Consider the following 13894-nt stretch of genomic DNA (forward strand, 5'->3'; position numbering starts at 1 on the left):
TGTGCCAGCGTCACCATGGCGACGCCTAACTTTGTGGACCCTGGACAGATCATGCCAGGTACAGAATTCCTGGTGACCAATGCAAGCAATGTCACTACCAATCACAGTATGGCAATTGTAGCTTTCTCCTGGGGAGGGGTAACTGGCCAAAAGAAGGTTGTAGTTAGTTCAGACCTCCCAGTGGATTGTTTGTTGGGCAATGATTTGGAGTCATCACAATGGTCAGAAGTGGAGCACCGGACTCACATGGAAATGTTAGGCTTGCCAGCACATGTGTTCGCTGTGACCAGGTCACAGGTCAGGAAATGCCCCACTGAACAGGTGCTGGATCCTGGAACAACGGACCAGACACCTCCCAAGAAGAAGAGCGGTAGGGTTATGGCTGTGCCTTCCCCCTTGCCCCAGGTCGTGGATCAAGTCTCAGAGGAGGCTGACCTACAGGAATTGAGGGAAACTGAGCCTAGGGAGTTCGAACTTGATCAAGTTGAATTCTTGGGTTCAGGGGGACCCTCAAGGGAAGACCTGGGGAAGGACCAGTTAGACTGCCCTTCTCTTGAACCCCTCAGACAGCAGGCTAATGCTGAGGCTGCTGGGAACGCCACAGGTACCCACAAGGTATACTGGGAAGATGGACTCCTGTACACTGAGTCAAGAGACCCCAAGCCTGGCATGACCAGGAGGCTGGTTGTACCCTTGTCTCAGCGTGGTTTCCTACTTACCTTGGCCCACGAGATTCCCTTAGCAGGTCACTTAGGCCAGACGAAGACGTGGGACAGGCTTGTCTCACACTTTCACTGGCCTCATATGAACGAAGATACGAAGGAGTTTTGCCGCTCCTGTGTCACTTGCCAAGCCAGTGGTAAGTCAGGTGGCACGACAAAGGCCCCCCTTATACCAATGCCTGTGGTGGGGGTGCCCTTTGAACGGGTGGGGATCGACATCGTCGGTCCCATGGAACCACCTACAGCATCAGGGCACAAGTTTATACTGGTGGTAGTGGATCATGCCACCAGGTATCCTGAAGCTATTCCCCTTAGGACCACTACAGCACCTGTTGTGGCAAGAGCCCTAGTTGGAGTATTCTCCAGAGTGGGCTTCCCTAAGGAGGTCGTCTCCGACAGAGGTGCAAACTTTATGTCGAGCTACTTAACTGCTATGTGGAAGGAATGTGGTGTCAACTACAAGTTCACTACACCCTATCATCCACAATGCAATGGGCTTGTTGAGAGATTCAACAGGACCCTTAAAGGGATGATTCATGGACTACCTGAAAAGCTTCGGCGTAGATGGGACGTCCTGATCCCCAGCCTCTTGTTCGCCTACAGAGAAGTCCCACAGAAGGGGGTTGGCTACAGCCCTTTTGAACTTTTGTACGGGCATCCTGTAAGGGGACCCCTGTGTTTGGTGAAGGAAGGATGGGAGAGACCTCTCAAAAAGCCTGCAGCCAACATAGTGGACTATGTGCTTGGCCTCCGCTCGCGGATGGCTGAATACATGGAGAAGGCATCTGAAAACCTTAAGGCCAGCCAAGAACTCCAAAAAGCTTGGCATGACCAAAAGGCTGTCTTGACTGTTTACCAGCCTGGACAGAAGGTGTGGGTGTTGGAGCCAGTGGCCCCAGCAGCACTCAAGGACAAATGGTCCGGGCCCTACACCATCCTGGAGAAAAAGGGAGAGGTCACCTACCTGGTCGACCTGGGAACTCCCCGGAGCCCCCACAGGGTGCTTCATGTCAACAGGCTCAAGGCATATGTCGACAGGAAGGACATGAGTTTGCTCATGGCCCTAGATGAGGGACAGGAGGAGGAGAGTGACCCTCTCCCCGACCTGCTCACTCAGAATCCTGACGATGGATCGGTAGATGGTGTTGTCTTTTGTGGCAGCCTCTCCGAACATCAACAGAAAGACTGTAAACAGGTTCTTCAGTCTTTCAGACATATGTTTTCTCTAACACCCAGTCAGACCGATTGGTGCACCCATGAGGTTGACACTGGTGACAGCTTGCCCGTCAAGAGTAAAATCTACCGGCAGCCTGATCACGTTAGAGACTGCATCAAGAGTGAAGTGCAGAAAATGTTGGAGCTGGGAGTCATTGAACCCTCGGATAGCCCTTGTGCTAGTCCCGTAGTTCTAGTGCCGAAACCTCACACCCAGGGCGGTAAGAAAGAGATGAGGTTCTGCGTAGACTACAGGGGTCTCAATGCAGTCACTAAGACTGACGCCCACCCAATACCAAGGGCAGACGAGCTTATCGATAGATTGGCTTCGGCCAACTACTTAAGTACGTTTGACCTGACAGCTGGGTATTGGCAAATCAGGTTAGCTGAGGACGCCAAGCCTAAAACCGCATTTTCAACCCCTGGTGGGCATTATCAGTTCGTGGTGATGCCCTTTGGTCTGAAAAATGCACCTGCCACCTTCCAAAGGTTGGTGAATCAAGTCCTTACTGGGCTGGATGACTTCTGTGCGGCGTATCTTGACGATATTGCTGTCTTTAGCTCCACCTGGGAGGATCACCTGGTCCACCTGCGGAAAGCGTTAGAGGCTCTGCAAGCAGCAGGCCTCACTATCAAGGCCACCAAGTGCCAGATAGGGCAGACACAGGTTGTATACCTGGGCCACCTTGTAGGTGGAGGCCAGGTTCAGCCACTGGAGAGCAAGATACAGTCAATCAGGGACTGGGCTCCTCCAACCACCCAGACTCAGGTTCGAGCTTTCTTGGGCCTGACTGGTTACTACCGAAAGTTTGTCAGGAACTATGGTTCCATCGTGACACCATTAAATGAACTGACAAGTAAGAAAATGCCCAAAAAGGTTCAGTGGACAGCGAGCTGTCAAAAAGCATTCGATGACCTAAAGCAGGCCATGTGCACGGCGCCTATCCTCAAGAGTCCGGACTACTCCAAACCATTCATTGTCCAAACAGATGCTTCTGAGTTGGGTGTGGGAGCTGTTCTTTCTCAACTGAATTTTGATGGTCAAGACCAGCCCATTGCTTTTATAAGCAGAAGGCTGACCCCTAGAGAGAAGAATTGGTCAGCTATTGAGAGGGAGGCCTTTGCTGTGGTTTGGGCCCTGAAGAAGCTGAGGCCATACTTGTTTGGCACTCACTTCAAGATTCAGACCGACCATAAGCCCCTCTTGTGGCTAAATCAGATGAAGGGTGAAAACCCTAAACTGCTAAGGTGGTCCATTTCCCTACAGGGGATGGACTTTACAGTGGAACATAGACCTGGTACTGATCATGGCAATGCCGATGGGCTCTCCAGATATTTCCACTTAGAACAAGAAGACTCACCTGGTCAAGGTTAGCTTAGTGTTCCGACGTTTGGGGGGGGGGGGTCATGTAGGAGAGTAGGGTCTGCAATCCTATGATCACCCAGATTTTTTGCTTTTGTTTCACTGGTTTACGACTTTCTCTGGCTGTGGGCCTGCCAATCAGACCCACAGCCTGGCTGTTCTCTTTCTAAATTACGAGATGTACCCTAGGTGCATTTACCAGTTGGTACTGGGCCACCTTATCAGACTCTGTAACTCAGGGCACAGGTGTACCCAGGGCCGCCAGGGGCTGCAGCATGTATTATGCCACCCCTGGCTGGCCTCCTAAATTTGACACAACTGGCTGCATGACAGCTGGGGCGAAGTCGTGTAATCACGCTTTGCTTTAGGTATAGTAGCTCTATATCTAACCATACAATGGACACCCGAGTCCCTATCAGTCACTCCTATGGCAGGCCTTGACAATCCTGAAGGCAGAGTGCGTGGGCTCGTGTGAACTAGGTTCTGGCCCGAGCCGAGCCCGGTTGCAGCTTGCGGAATCCAGACCCAATGGCTGTTCCATGATAACGCGTACCACATCGGTAACTTCGGTGTCGCGTTATCAAGACATGTCGAGTAAGGTGTCATACGAATCGGGATGCTGCCCTCTCACCAACTCTGGCGACGAGGTTAGCATTCCGCCCTTCTAGAGGGACACGACATGTACGTAACTGTGAACCCCGGTTAAAGTTAACTAAAGCCTCAGCTCCACAAAATGGATGCTGCCACCACAGACACGAGTCTGACCTCCTGCTGCTGGGAGTCCTTCCAGCGAGGAGCGCTTGGACAAAGGGTTTCCTGTCAAGGGCGGTGTTCGCACCGTCCCAGACAGGGTTTGTGTATTCTGGGTAGGTAGGGCTTTTGCGAGAAGGTGACTGCGGAGTGGCACCCCGGTGCTCACTACGCATCTGCCGGTCAGAACCAGTTCCAGGGGCGCCAGCCCTGGCCTGGGGAAAGTCCGGCAGGGGAGAGGGGTGTAACTACCCCCCTTCCTGGTCCCACCCTTAGGGCAGGACCTAGTCATGTACCCACCCCTTTCTTTAGAATAAAGGCCGGAGCGGGGACCCTTCCTAATTAGATCATCTTTGAATCAAGAACTACTTTCTACGAAAGGACATTCGAGACTCTTCTCAAGATTTCTCCCTTGTGACTAAGGAGTAGTCACCCCGCATCAGCGGGCACCATCTAAGAACTCTGCGGTTTGCTGTAAGTCCTTCCTCAAGGAATCCGACGGCCCAGCTCGACGAGAACCGGCTTCCCTGGCACCTCTGACCTCTATCCACGTCATCAGCTCAGCTGTGATCTGTGGGTGCGACGAGACCTCGAGGGACCGGCCATCATCAAAACCTGCACGCTTTCTTAAGCAGCACGACCATCGAAGCGATTCTCTGGTGAGTGCTCTGGGGTCCGAGAAGCCCCGACCCTGAGCCGCTCCAGCACCGAAGTGCAGTCTCCCAGCATCTCCACGATCTGCGTGGGGCCCTTCTGCTCGCTGCTCAGCACGTTGTCTGGTCACTAGCCGCTGGCTTGTGCCCTTCTACGACGACATCCGACAATCAACACTGCTGGTCTGGTTGCTCCAGACTGGCCCTTGCTTCCATCTTTGCGAGAAGCACCCCGGACCCTCCTGGTCCACTCAAGACGCCATCTTAGGCCCACCACGTGGCCCTGAGATCTGCCAAGGCTTGTTGCCCCATCCTGGGCCCAGCGACGCCGACAGCATCATCCTTCGTGGGACAGCTCGCACCTCCACCGTGGTCGCCGACAACGCCTCCTGGTCCGTGAGACTGCAGAGCCTAGCGTCGCCCACTCACCTGGTCGAGGTGACGGCCAACCGGTGCCTTCCTGGTACCCTCTGACTACTGGCTAGTAGTACGAACTTGGTCCCCTCTGCTTTCAGGTATCATCAATCTCTGATCCAGGCTTGGATCTCTACGAACTATTCATCACTGGTCGCCGGCCAGCAACTCCTCTTCTTCCGGCTCCTGGCTCGTCAGCGAAGACCCCGACGCCTGTAAGACTTGTGCAGCCGCAGCCCTCGTGGCTAGGTAACTCGGCATTTCGGTGCCTGCATAGCCTCCTTACTCTAGGGTCCCGAGTCCCTCGCTTCCGACTTGCCTTATCGGGTCCGCCCGAGACCTTAAACTTTCCGTGTCTTCGGACACTTGTTTTAATTGTGCACTTGAAGTATTTTCCTAAGAGATTTGGTTTGTGCTTAGTACCCTGTCCTCATAAAGAGTCCAGGGCTGTTGTGAATCTTAATAAATATCCTGTTTATTTTCATAACACTTGTGTGGTGTCCTTTCACTGGGTGTTCAAGGGGTACATGTGTGGTAAACAGCTGGCTTAACGTGCCCTCTCGAGTCTTTAGCCTTAGACTGCTCGTATCCACGCTACTAGGATAGCTGGTCTATAGGTTGACTTACAACCAAACACCATAAGGGTCGTTGGAACGATACATAGCGGTCGCTAGAATAGCGAACGTTGCATATCGGGCCAACTTCTCACAAGGATAACCACACCTTCGACACCGACACCCTACAACAGCTCATGGACATCCTAGGCAACCCACTCCCAGGAGCAGGGCTGTCAAGCTACATAGAGAAAACCCCAGCCCCTGCACAGACCATACAGCAGGAAGGACCCGCCAGCACAGCTGGCTCCCAACACTTCACCGAGACACAAATGGCATTCCAATGCAGGTGTCAGAATACCAAAAGGAGGTGACCGAACAGGTGCAGGTGGGGTCAGAGCTCATGGAAGCCGAACTAGATCACATACGTGGGTGTCTAAGTCCCATCAGGGACCACCTACATCCCACAAAGGAGACCCACACTGCCATAGAGACACATGAATTTGCACATTTCCTGTATTGAACCACACCCAGAGCCCCGCAATTATCATTCACACACCCAAGCTGTACCTGTGTACGATGGCCCAGTCCACTCTTCTTACATATTGAGTGGATAACGACAAAGCTACATGTCCAAGGTCTTACACACTGCCTGCGGTGACATGGTTACCACCGCTGTACACAGCACAATATAATGTTGTAAGGCCCTTATGGCCACACTCAGATAGTATGTGGAACTGGCTATGGGTACGTGCACCCGGCACCTTTATTGGCAGGGCCCCATGTACAGTGATGCCTGTGCAGGATGTGTGCGGGGTGAGTGTAAGCCAGCCCTCACGGAGTGGTTTGTGCTGGCAACAACTTAAAAAGTGAACACTATTAAAATGGAAGCAGAAAACACCAGCATTACAGAGACAACTGCGGAGCATCATGGTGGTAGCCGGAGGAAGTACAGAGGTCCTCCAATAGGCAAATATAAGTGTCTGTGAGTTGCAGTGCACTGAGGTTGGGGCATTAGAGCTGAACGAGCTCATGTGAATAAATTGTCTAGGATTGTGTCCCTTTGGGATATTCCTGATGCAGCCGCGGTGGGGTGTGTTACACCTGCATCTTCTTCCTCATCATCGTCCCAGGTCTCCCACACTGCCTGAGGTGACATTGCTGCATAACCTCTCCACAGCACAAAACTCAATCAGTAACGGTCCATGGGTTGCGGAGCACTAAGTTAGTGGCACCCGGAGTGCTGAACAGGGTATCAGGCAGATGATGGCATCCACGACAGGTGTGAGCAACTCATGTTAGTCTGCTAGCACCACTGTTTCGACTCTAGCAGATTGCGTTTGAAGGTGGTCCTGGCGGTGGTGGTGTGTGCCTACTGCGTTGATGCGATGTCCTGCGCCGGTCAGGACTCGATTTGATGTGTGAGCCCTGGAGGACCGCAGTTGAGGCCGGAGGCAGCGGACAGCGCAGGGCCACAGACAAATGGCATTGATGAGCCCAGGCCACTGACCCAGAGGCAATCCAATATCTCATCAGACAGCGTCCCTGACTTGAGCTGCACAGAGTCAGTGGCATGCACAGGCACACCGTCACGGGATGGTGACTTGCGGTGCACTGAGGTAGGGCCACACGGACTGAGCGGGTCCTCCTCGATATTGAAGGTGAACGTGGCGGAGGGTTGCGGGTGACAGTGGCAGGTGTCCTCCAGGGCATGATGCAGAGGGCATAAGCCACCCAGAAGCTGCAAATGAAGGAGTGGATTGCTACTGCCTTATTATTCCCACCAAGTTAGTATCAGCTACTTGAGGATGAAGACAACCCCCAGTCCAAAGACTCAGACGCCACTAAAGTTCAACCAGAGAGTGTCCATGGATTTCGGGAAACAGACTTAGTGGCACCGGGGCTGAGAGGGGGTGCAGTCTGCGGTGAGGCCGGTACAATGATATGAACTCTGCCATGAAGAAATCAAGACTCAGTTCCAAATGTGTGACCTACTTGACTGCATTGTAGGCCGGAGGCAGGAGTCAGCAAGGGTCCACAGACACGTGTGGCTGGAATGCTATGCGCAGACTTGGTGGCACCACATTGAAGGGAGTATAGTGATATAAAAACTGCCATAAAATATGTCCATAGCCATTGTGTAATCAAGACTCAGTTCAAATGTGTGACCTACTTGTCCACTGTGTCTGCTGGTGGAGTAGGTAAATGAGAAAAGAGTATTGCGGGCCTGTGTCGCGGAGGCCGTGATGGTCTGAAGAGGCTGCCACGGTCACATGCCTCAGGCGTGGAGTGTGCACCGGCACGCAGTGGGCCCACTTAGACACACGCCGGTGTCGGCAGGTGAGCAGGGAGGCGTGGATGTGCAGGTGCGGGCAAGATGGGTCCGGGGACCAGCGGCACGGGGTGCAGCAGGCGCACAGGATCGCAGGCACTGCCGCACACAGCTACGGCCTTGTGGAGGGGTGAGAGGTGCTGCCCTGGAAGACACGTTGGGCATTCCGGAAGAGAACCATGCCTAGAGCTATGTGCTTTTTATTCACACCCCTAGGCTAGCCTAGCGTACGCCTGGCCAGCCCACTCCCGCTCAAGCTTACAGGGGGGGATGTAACAAGCTACATTTCCGCGATCTTCCCCACTGGCTGGGGTGGCATGGTTGCATCCACTGTCCAGTACACTCCTAACGCAAGCAGTGTATGTCGACATGGATATGTGTGTGGTCTGCATACTGTAGTCTGTCCAGCTCATCCACGCCACACTTGGCATTGTGTACATTCTCATTCATGGGTCACTATCCTCTTTCGCACACGCCTGGTTCCCACCTCTCCCCACATTCTGCTATTGTGTGGCTGCGGTGCCATGCCATTGTTGGCTCATGTACATGGCAAGCCCAGGTTACCACTGTAAGTAAAGCTGTCGTGTCTGATGGGTTGGTTGTTTAGCATGTTGAATATGATTTTGTAACATGTGCATTCCCAGAGTTGTAAGTTACATGATTGTGGAGTTGAGGTGTGTGGTGTGTTCATTTGGTACTTACCAACGAGCAATGCATTTCCGTAGGTGCCATCCTGGAAGCGCTGGTTGATGATGGACTGTCGGAAGATGTAGTAATCATGCACACTGCCTGGGTAGTTGGCGACGACGTTGGTGAAGAGTCCCTGGTGGTCCTCCATTGCCTGCATATTGATGGAATACGTGAGCTTTCTGTTGTGGTAATTGAGTGCAGTTTCGGCAGGGGGCACAAGTAGGACATGTGTGCAGTCAATTGCCCCATCAAGTGCGGGAAGCCAGCTATGGTGGAGAAGCCTTGCTTGGTCTCCAGCTGTTCCTGCGCAGTGTGGGGGAAGTGAAGGTGCTGGGGTACCAAGCTGATGATGGCATCCAGAACAGGTGTGAGGAACTTTGATAGGGCTGGCTGTGAGACTCCTCCCACTCTGGCGATTGTTAGTTATAAGGTACCAGAGGCCAACAGGTGCAGCACAGCCAGCAGCTTTGTCTGTGGAAGGATGTTGGTTGTCCGATGTGTTGGTACCGTCAGCCTGTGGGCAATGATGTTCAGGATGCGGAGGATGGTTGTCCTTTTGAGCCTGTAGTGGGCAATGACATCATCTGGTGTTAGGTCTGTGAGGCTGGTGCATTTTCTGAAGGTCTACTGTCTTTGCCTGCGCAGCCAATGTGGTACTCCGGGCGGGGGGGGGGGGATTCCTGGGGGAGGGGCGGCCGTGGGTGTGGTGGCCCTGTTGGGTGTCTGAGCTGCTTGTTCTTGGCTCCATGGCATCTGACACCAGGTCAGACCAGGTGTTAATATCAAGCTGCTAAAGCGCCTTATCGCCTGTTTTGTGTTCTTATCGCCGATCTTGCTGGTTGTTGAGATTGTTGCGAAGTGGTGTGTTCGCTGATTTTTGCGCGGGAAGGCCTACTCTGCATCTCATTAGCGATAGTTGCCTGGGTCATCTGTGGTGATGTTTTTTGCGTGTGCTATCGCAGGGAAACTGGTGATATGGGCTGTTAGCACCAGCTTGTGAATGGGGCCATAAATGTATTGCCAATTTGGCTGCGATAAAGTGCAGATAACTCTGCGGTAAGTCCTTTAGAATATGCCCCTGTATCTCTTTTTTGTTATTACTATTATCAGGCTGGAGAGGATGTGGCCTTATGGTCAGAGCTGCCGACTTCGTAGCTGGGGAACTAGACTGCAGTCCCAGCGCCGGCTCAACATTCTGTGTTTCTGTGCAAATCACTTAATTTCTCTGTGCCTAAAAACATAATAATGACAGTAATACGTTATCTTGTGGAGTGTAACAAGTGCGCAAGTCAAGTCAGAACAGCTTCATTTGGCACATATTATGTGAACTATAAAAGCGAAATTGGTGCTCGTGTATAGCGCTGCAATACCAATAGCGCTATATAAACATTCTAAAAAACAAAGAAGAAGAAAAATACTATATAGCATCGGCAAAAAGCCGTAGCACACCCGAAGGGTCTGCATTTGCCACGACAAAAGGCAGGGCCTGTTGGCTTCGCCAATTATTGTATCTCATTTTCTCAGGAGCGAAACTTGTTAATATAAACTCAAATGAGCTCTGTAAAATGGTGACAGTTGCAACTCACTGAGTTTGTCTCTCACTGAGTTTGCCTCTCACTGAGTTTGTCTCTCACTGAGTTTGTCTCTCACTGAGTGCCGGGCCCCCCATCATCGCCTTCCTGCCCCCGCTGGGGCAGTTTCCTTCTCACGGTGACGCACAAACACCCCCGGCTACTGTCTCGCGAGAGACTCGCACTCGGTAGGCGCTCTTTGCTCCTTGACCCCATGCCTGTACCCTGCGCCCCCCACACAATGCTCGGGGTGCCCCCCTGTCAGGAAGAGTGATATCTGAGCCATTATCACTGGTTGCAGCAGAGACACACGGCGGCAGATGTCACCCGGCCTTTATTCCAGGCTTGTAAAGAAAGAGTCCCCCTGACTCTGCAGCGGTAAATCACCCCCTCCGCCCCCCGACAATGGCGTCTGAGGGGCCTCACTGTCTGGAGGGAGCAATAAACCCCCCAGGGAGGGTGGGCTCAGGGACTGAAGGGGAGGGGGGAGGTCCAGGCTGAGAGTCACACCAACCAACAAACACAGCTACGCGCACACAAACATACAAACCACTACCCCTCAAACAGACCCAACTCCTCACACACAGGTCCTGCTCTTCACACACTGACACACTTGCTCCTCGCACACTGAGTCTTGCTCTGCGCAGACAGACAGACACAGCCCCAGTACAGACAGAGCTGTAAATGGGCGGTCCCTGCACCTGGTTTTAAATGGGAAAATGCCCGCTCAGCAAAGAACAATCATTTCAATGGCAAAGAGAATCAGCACTTCTCAGTAACAAACACACACTCTGGGACAGTGAGTACCACAACATCTCATTAACGAGAACATATTCTGGGACAGTGAGTGTGAGCACTTCTCAGTTACAAACACACACTTTGGGACAGTGAGTACCACTCTTCTCAGGGACAGTGAGAACCATCACTTCTCATTAACAAGCACATACTCTGGGACAGTGATTAGCAGGACTTCTCACTAACAAACACACTCTGGGACAGTGAGTACCACTCTTCTCAGTAACATATACACAAACTCTGGGACAGTGAGTACCAGCACTTCTCAGTAACAAACACACTGTGGGACAGTGAGTATCAGAACTTCTCATTAACATGCACATATTCTGGGACAGTGAGTACCAGCACCTCTCAGTAACAAACATACACTCTGGGGCAGTGAATACCAGCACTTCTCATTAAAAAGCACATATTATGGGACAGTGAATGCCAGCACTTCTCAGTAACAAACACACACTCCGGGACAGTGACTAACTGCTCATCATTACCATACACACACTCTGAGATAGTGAGTATTACTCTTCTCATGGTCAGTGAGTGCCAGCACTTATCAGTAAAAAACACACACTCTGGGACAGTGATTACCAGCTCTTCTCAGTAACATATACACACTCTGGGACAGTGAGTACCACTTTTCTCAGTAACATATACACAAACTCTGGGACAGTGAGTACCAGCACTTCTCAGTAACAAACACACTGTGGGACAGTGAGTATTAGAACTTCTCATTAACATGAACATATTCTGGGACATTGAGTGTGAGCACTTTCTCATAAACAAGCACATATTCTGGGACTGTGAGTACCAGCACATCTCACTGACAAGAACATATTCTGGGACAGTGAGCGTGAGCACTTCTCAGTAACAAACACATATTTGGGACAGTGAGTACCAGCACTTCTCAGTAATAAACACACACTGGGACAGCGAGTACCAGCACTTCTCATTAATAAGCACAATCTCTGGGCCAGCGAGTACCAGCACTTCTCATTAATAAGCACAATCTCTGGGCCAGCGAGTACCAGCACTTCTCATTAATAAGCACAATCTCTGGGACAGAGAGTACCAGCACTTCTCTGCAACAAAAACAGTCTGGGACAGTGAGTACTAGCACTTCTCATTAACATGAACATATTCTGGGACATTGAGTGTGAGCAGTTCTCGTAACAAGCACATATTCTGGGACTGTGAGTACCAGCACATCTCACTGACAAGAACATATTCTGGGACAGTGAGTGTGAGCACGTCTCAGTAACAAACACATATTTGGGACAGTGAGTACCAGCACTTCTCAGTAATAAACACACTCTGGGACAGCGAGTACCAGCACTTCTCATTAATAAGCACAATCTCTGGGACAGTGAGTACCAGCTCTTCTCCGTTACATACACACACTCTGGGACAGAGAGTACCAGCACTTCTCTGCAACAAAGACACAGCCTGGGACAGTGAGTACCAGCACTTTAAACACTCAGGGGCAGTGAGTACCAGCACTTCTCTGCAACAAACATGAATTCTGGGACAGTGAGTATTGGTACTTCTGAGAAACAAACACATACTCTGGGACAGTGAGTATCGGCACTTCTCATTAACAAACAGATATTCGGGGACAGTGGGTGCCAGCACTTCTCAGTAACAAACACACACTCGGGGTACTGAAAGCCACCCACCCAGGCCCAGAGCTCTCCATACTCCCTGGTACTCACAGCCACCCACCCGGGCTCACAGCTCTCATAACTCCCTGGTACTCACAGCCACCCACCCAGGCTCACAGCTCTCCATACTCCCTGGTACTCACACCCACCCACCCGGGCTCACAGCTTTCTATACTCCCTGCTTTCTATATTCCCTGGTACTCACACCCACCTCGCATTCACAGCTGCCGTATCTATCACCTACTGTGCTGGGGCATCCCCGTCATCCACGGACCCGTCTCCCCTCCCCCTCGCCCCCGTACTCACAGCGCAGGGCGCACACCGCTGTCCGAAGCTCCCCCCGACTCTCCCGGGAGTTGCTGGGGGCGGGCGGGGGCTGCTCTGCCCCGTACTCGATCCTGCCGTCCCCCCTTCTCCGTAGGGTCTGGAAGAAGCGGGCCGCCCCCCGGTACAGCCCACCCCCGGGGGCCCCGCTCTGCCCCCGACTCATGGCTCCTGTGAGCTCGGGCACCAGCCTGCTCTGAGAGGGGTGAGGCTGGCACTGCGAGGCTGTGGGAGGGGGGGGTGGGGGGGCAGAGCTTGAGGAGGGAGGGGGCGGCCCCATCCAACCCCGTGTGTGCCCAAGGAGCAGCCTCCCACGGGACTGTACCCCCTCCCCCTGTGTGACCACCGGCCTCACCTAGAATAAGTACCGGTACCTCCACTTCATGTGGCTTCGAGCACCGCCCCCACAGTCCTGGCCTGTGCCCTATATCTCTCCAAAGACCCCGCCTACAGCACTGACCCCCGCCCTCCCGCCCAATCCGTGTCCAAAGCCCCTGCCGCAGTACTGACCTGGACCCCCCTCTGTTGAAACACTTACCGCACAGTACTGGTCTGTGGCCGTACCAATGGCTTCCTTTCACCCACACAGTACTGCCCTGCCTGTCACATATGCCACCCGCACTCAGGGGCAGATTTACAAGCCCATTGCGCCACCCGTAGGTCATTTTTCTTAAGTTAAAAATGACGCAAAAGTGGCGCAAGGGGCTTGTAAATCTGCCCCTCAATGCGCGTCCACCTCTTGGCACAGTAGTGGCTTGCGCCACATATCGGTACAAAGCCTCTCCCCCAGTCCTGGCCTGTTCTCCGACCCCAGGTGTATCAGCCACACCCTTACAGCGATGGCCTCAGCGCCCAC

At 52.7% G+C, this 13894-nt stretch overlaps 1 protein-coding gene across 1 annotated transcript in view; it reads right to left on the reverse strand.

Annotated features, from left to right (window-relative positions):
* The window catches only part of LOC147693383 (protein NSUN7-like), a 162218-nt gene extending 148985 nt beyond the window's left edge, over positions 1-13233 (reverse strand). The window contains exon 1 of the mRNA XM_086933716.1: positions 13021-13233. Within this exon, the coding sequence (XP_086789842.1) occupies positions 13021-13204 (184 nt within the window). The 5' untranslated portion in view covers positions 13205-13233. The remainder of the gene's footprint in view (positions 1-13020) is intronic.
* Positions 13234-13894: the final 661 nt, after the last annotated feature.

The sequence above is a fragment of the Lissotriton vulgaris genome, chromosome 8 (assembly GCF_964263255.1).
Source record: "Lissotriton vulgaris chromosome 8, aLisVul1.2, whole genome shotgun sequence".
Lineage (NCBI taxonomy): Eukaryota > Metazoa > Chordata > Amphibia > Caudata > Salamandridae > Lissotriton > Lissotriton vulgaris.